At 43.2% G+C, this 3616-nt stretch overlaps 1 protein-coding gene across 1 annotated transcript; it reads right to left on the reverse strand.

The window, feature by feature from the left end:
• Positions 1-1190: 1190 nt before the first annotated feature.
• On the reverse strand, positions 1191-3288 carry LOC132054274 (uncharacterized). Its single transcript, XM_059446314.1, has 5 exons — positions 2984-3288; positions 2561-2908; positions 2300-2450; positions 1489-2003; positions 1191-1437 (listed from the first exon to the last, which is right to left on the reverse strand). Exons 1-5 carry the CDS (start codon positions 3286-3288, stop codon positions 1191-1193), a joined length of 1566 nt encoding a protein of 521 aa, XP_059302297.1.
• Positions 3289-3616: the final 328 nt, after the last annotated feature.

Raw genomic sequence — 3616 nt, forward strand, 5'->3', positions numbered from 1 at the left:
TTCCTGGTTTTCCGAGTTTCAGTTCCTGCGCACTTGATACCTGTTAAAAAATTATAAAAAAAAAAACTAAAACCTACAACAACAAAATTACAGAATTTTAAACTTGGGTTGCCTCCCAAGAGGCGCTTGATTTAACGTCGCTGCACGACGGTGTTATCAGTTTACTCTTGGTTGGGACTCGCCGCGTCAGCATTTGTCCCAAGGTGCTTCAACCGATAACGGTCCACAATTCTATCTCCGTCAATCGAACCATGGTAGTGCTTCACCCTCTGCCCGTTCACCTTAAATGTCCGAGTTCCGTCTTCGGACTTCAATTCAATATCTCCATGGGGTGAGACACTTACCACTTCAAGGGGACCTGACCACCGTGATTTCAATTTGCCGGAAGAACTTCAATCTAGAATTAAATAGCAAGACACTACTTGTAGAATTCCCACGGATTTTTTCTTGTCATGATATTGCTTCATCTTCTCTTTGTATAGTATTTGCACTTTCATATGCTGATAAAGCGGAACTCATCTATCTCATTGGTGAAACAGCTTGACTTTGAGTTTGGTCGCTTCTTTTTCCAATTCATGTTCAATTTCTTCAAGGCCCATGGCACTTATATTCAAGTTCAGCGCGCAGGTGACATGCCTTCCGAAAACTAGCTTGAAGGGTGAAGTCCCAATCGAGTCTTGAAAGCAGTCCGGTAAGCCCATAGAGTATCATCGAGCTTGCGGAGCCCTATCGGTTGTTTGCATTCACCGTCTTTGCTAAAATACTCTTTATCTCCCGATTAGAGACTTCAACTTACCCGTTTGTCTGAGGATGATACGGGGTTGCCACCCTATGCTTGACTCTATACTTCTCCATCAATCCCGCAAAGGCTTTATTGCAAAAGTGAGAACCACCATCACTCATTATTGCCCTTGGGGTACCAAAACGAGTAAATATGTTCTTTTTCAAGAATCCCATGACACTCTTGACTTCATTATTAGGTAAAGCCACCGCTTCTACCTATTTGGAGACATAATCAACAGCCACCAAGATGTATTTCATGCCATAAGAGCTTACAAAGGGACCCATAAAATCAATTCCCCAAACATCGAACACTTGACTTCCATTACAAAGTTCATAGGCATCTCTTGCCTCATACCAATATTCCCACCTTTTGTGCGATCCACGAAGAATGCTTTATCAAATTAGCATCATGAAAGAGTAGGCCAATAATAACCACATTCGAGGACCTTTGCAGCAGTCCTCGTACCACTATGATGTCCCCCAACTGGAGAGTCGTGGCAAGCCTTCAGAATCTCCAATACCTCACTCTCTGGGACACAACACCGAATAACATTATCAGCGCAAGTTCTAAATAAGTATGGTTCATCCCAATAGTACTGACGAACATCCCGCGAAAACGTCTTCTTCTTATACGATTTTATCTCATCGGGAATGCTACCAGTTACCAAGTAGTTAGCAAAATCGGAAAACCAAGGTGCCACCTACATAGACACCGCCAAAACTTGCTCATCTGTAAATGCATCTTCAATGTCAAGTTCTTCTACTGGCACCCCAGTTTCTTCAAGCCTAGAGAGATGATCTGCGACTTGATTTTGGATCCACTTTTGATCTTTTACTTCGAAATCAAACTCTTGTAACAGAAGGACCCAACGAATCAGTCGCGGCTTAGCTTCCTTCTTTGCCATCAAATACCTCAACGCAGAATGGTCAGTGTACGCCATAACCTTGGAACCCAGCAAATAGGACCGAAACTTCTCAAAAGCATAAACTATTGCAAGCAGTTCTTGCTCGATCACCGTGTAGTTTATCTGCGCCGCATTAAGTGTACTACTAGCATAGTAGATCGAGTGCATAATTTTATTGTGCCTCTGACCAAGCATAGCACCTATTACAAACCCACTAGCATCACACATTAGCTCAAAAGGTAAGGACCAATCCGGAGTAACAATCACAAGAGCAGTAGTGAGGCGCTCCTTTAATTCATAGAACGCCTTTTGGCACTTGTTATCAAACACAAACTTAGCCTCTTTTTCAAGAAGCTTGCACATCGGGTTAGCAATCTTGGAGAAATCCTTAATAAAGCGCCTGTAAAACTCAGCATGTCCCAAGAAACTTCGGACACCTTTGACTGAGATGAGTGGAGGAAGTTTTGCAATCACATCTATCTTCGCTTGGTCAACCTCAATTCCCCTTTCAGAGATTTTGTGATCGAGGACGATCCCTTCCTTCACCATAAAGTGGCACTTCTCCCAATTTAGCACGAGATTCGTCTCCTCACATCTTTTCAGCACTTGACCAGATGCTCAAGATAATCATCAAACGAATCACCAACAACAGAGAAATCATTCATAAATACCTCTAAGAAGTCCACTACCATGTCAGAAAAGGTCGACATCATGCACATCTGAAAAGTGGCTGGTGCAATACACAACCCAAAGAGCATTCGGCTGAACGCAAACGTCCCATAAAAACAAGTAAAAGTCGTCTTCTCTTGATCTTCCAAGCCAATGTTGATCTGATTATAGCCCGAGTATCCATCTAGAAGCAATGGTAAGACCTCCCAGCCAGCCTATCCAGCCTCTGATCAATGAATGGCATGGGAAAATGGTCTTTACAAGTGGCAGTATTCAGCTTCCTATAGTCCATGCAAACACGCCATCCAGTAACTGTACGAGTGGGAATCAACTCATTCTTTGCATTAGGCACCACGGTGATGCCTCCTTTCTTTGGTACACATTGAACAGGACTTACCCACTTGCTGTATGTAATCGGATACACTACCCCAGCATCTAACCACTTTATGATCTCATTTTTCACGACCTCTTGTATGTTCTGGTTTAATCTCCGCTGATGCTCAACACTCGGCTTGCTGTCCTCTTCTAGCTGAATTTTATGCTCACAGATGCTAGAAGGAATACCTCAAATGTCTGCTATGGTCCAACCAATAGCACGTCTGTACTCGCGCAAAATCTCCACTAACCGCTCAATCTGTTCCTCAGTCAATAATGCTGAAATGATCACTGGCAATGTCTTGTTCGGACCAAGGAACTCATACCTCAAGTGCGCTGGGAGCTGCTTAAGCTCAAGCTTTGGTGGTTCGATAATAGAAGGCTTAGCTAGTGGAGTAGTTCTATTTGCGAGATCAAGATCAAGCTTTCTTGGGTGGTAAGTATAGGAACCGAGACCCTCAAGCGCATTTATAGTTTCCACGTAGCCCTCCATATCACATGCATCAAAATTTATCAGAACTACAGCGAGAGCTTCTCCCAGACTTTCTTCTTCCATTTTATGTCTAACAGCGTCATCAATCCCATCAAACGAATCAATAACGAGATGCTCTCATAAGCGCTTGGAAACTTCATCCCCTTGCTTGGAAAGTTACTTCTTCATCATTCACGAACTTAATTTCATTCTTTTCGAGTCTATAAGCGCTCTTTCCCGTAGCAAGGAACGGTCTTCCCAAGATAATGGGAATATCTCTATCCACCGCACAATCCAGAATCACGAAATCAGCAGGCAACATGAACTTACCCACTTGCACCAACACGTCATCTATAACCCCAATTGGCTTCTTGATAGCATGCTGCCATACGTAATTGCATAGAAGTCGGTC

Source organism: Lycium ferocissimum, chromosome 4, assembly GCF_029784015.1.
Source record: "Lycium ferocissimum isolate CSIRO_LF1 chromosome 4, AGI_CSIRO_Lferr_CH_V1, whole genome shotgun sequence".
In the NCBI taxonomy this organism is placed as follows: Eukaryota; Viridiplantae; Streptophyta; class Magnoliopsida; order Solanales; family Solanaceae; genus Lycium; species Lycium ferocissimum.

Excerpts from the sequence above, each read along its gene's own strand:
- LOC132054274 (XM_059446314.1), bottom strand. The coding sequence starts at position 3,288 with ATGGAAGAAGAAAGTCTGGGAGAAGCTCTCGCTGTAGTTCTGATAAAT. Across the intron at positions 2,909-2,983 it reads ACTGAGGAACAGATTGAGCG|CATCTGTGAGCATAAAATTC; the intron begins GTTAGTGGAGAT and ends TATTCCTTCTAG. Across the intron at positions 2,004-2,299 it reads ATGATTATCTTGAGCATCTG|TGCCAAAAGGCGTTCTATGA; the intron begins GTCAAGTGCTGA and ends TTTGATAACAAG.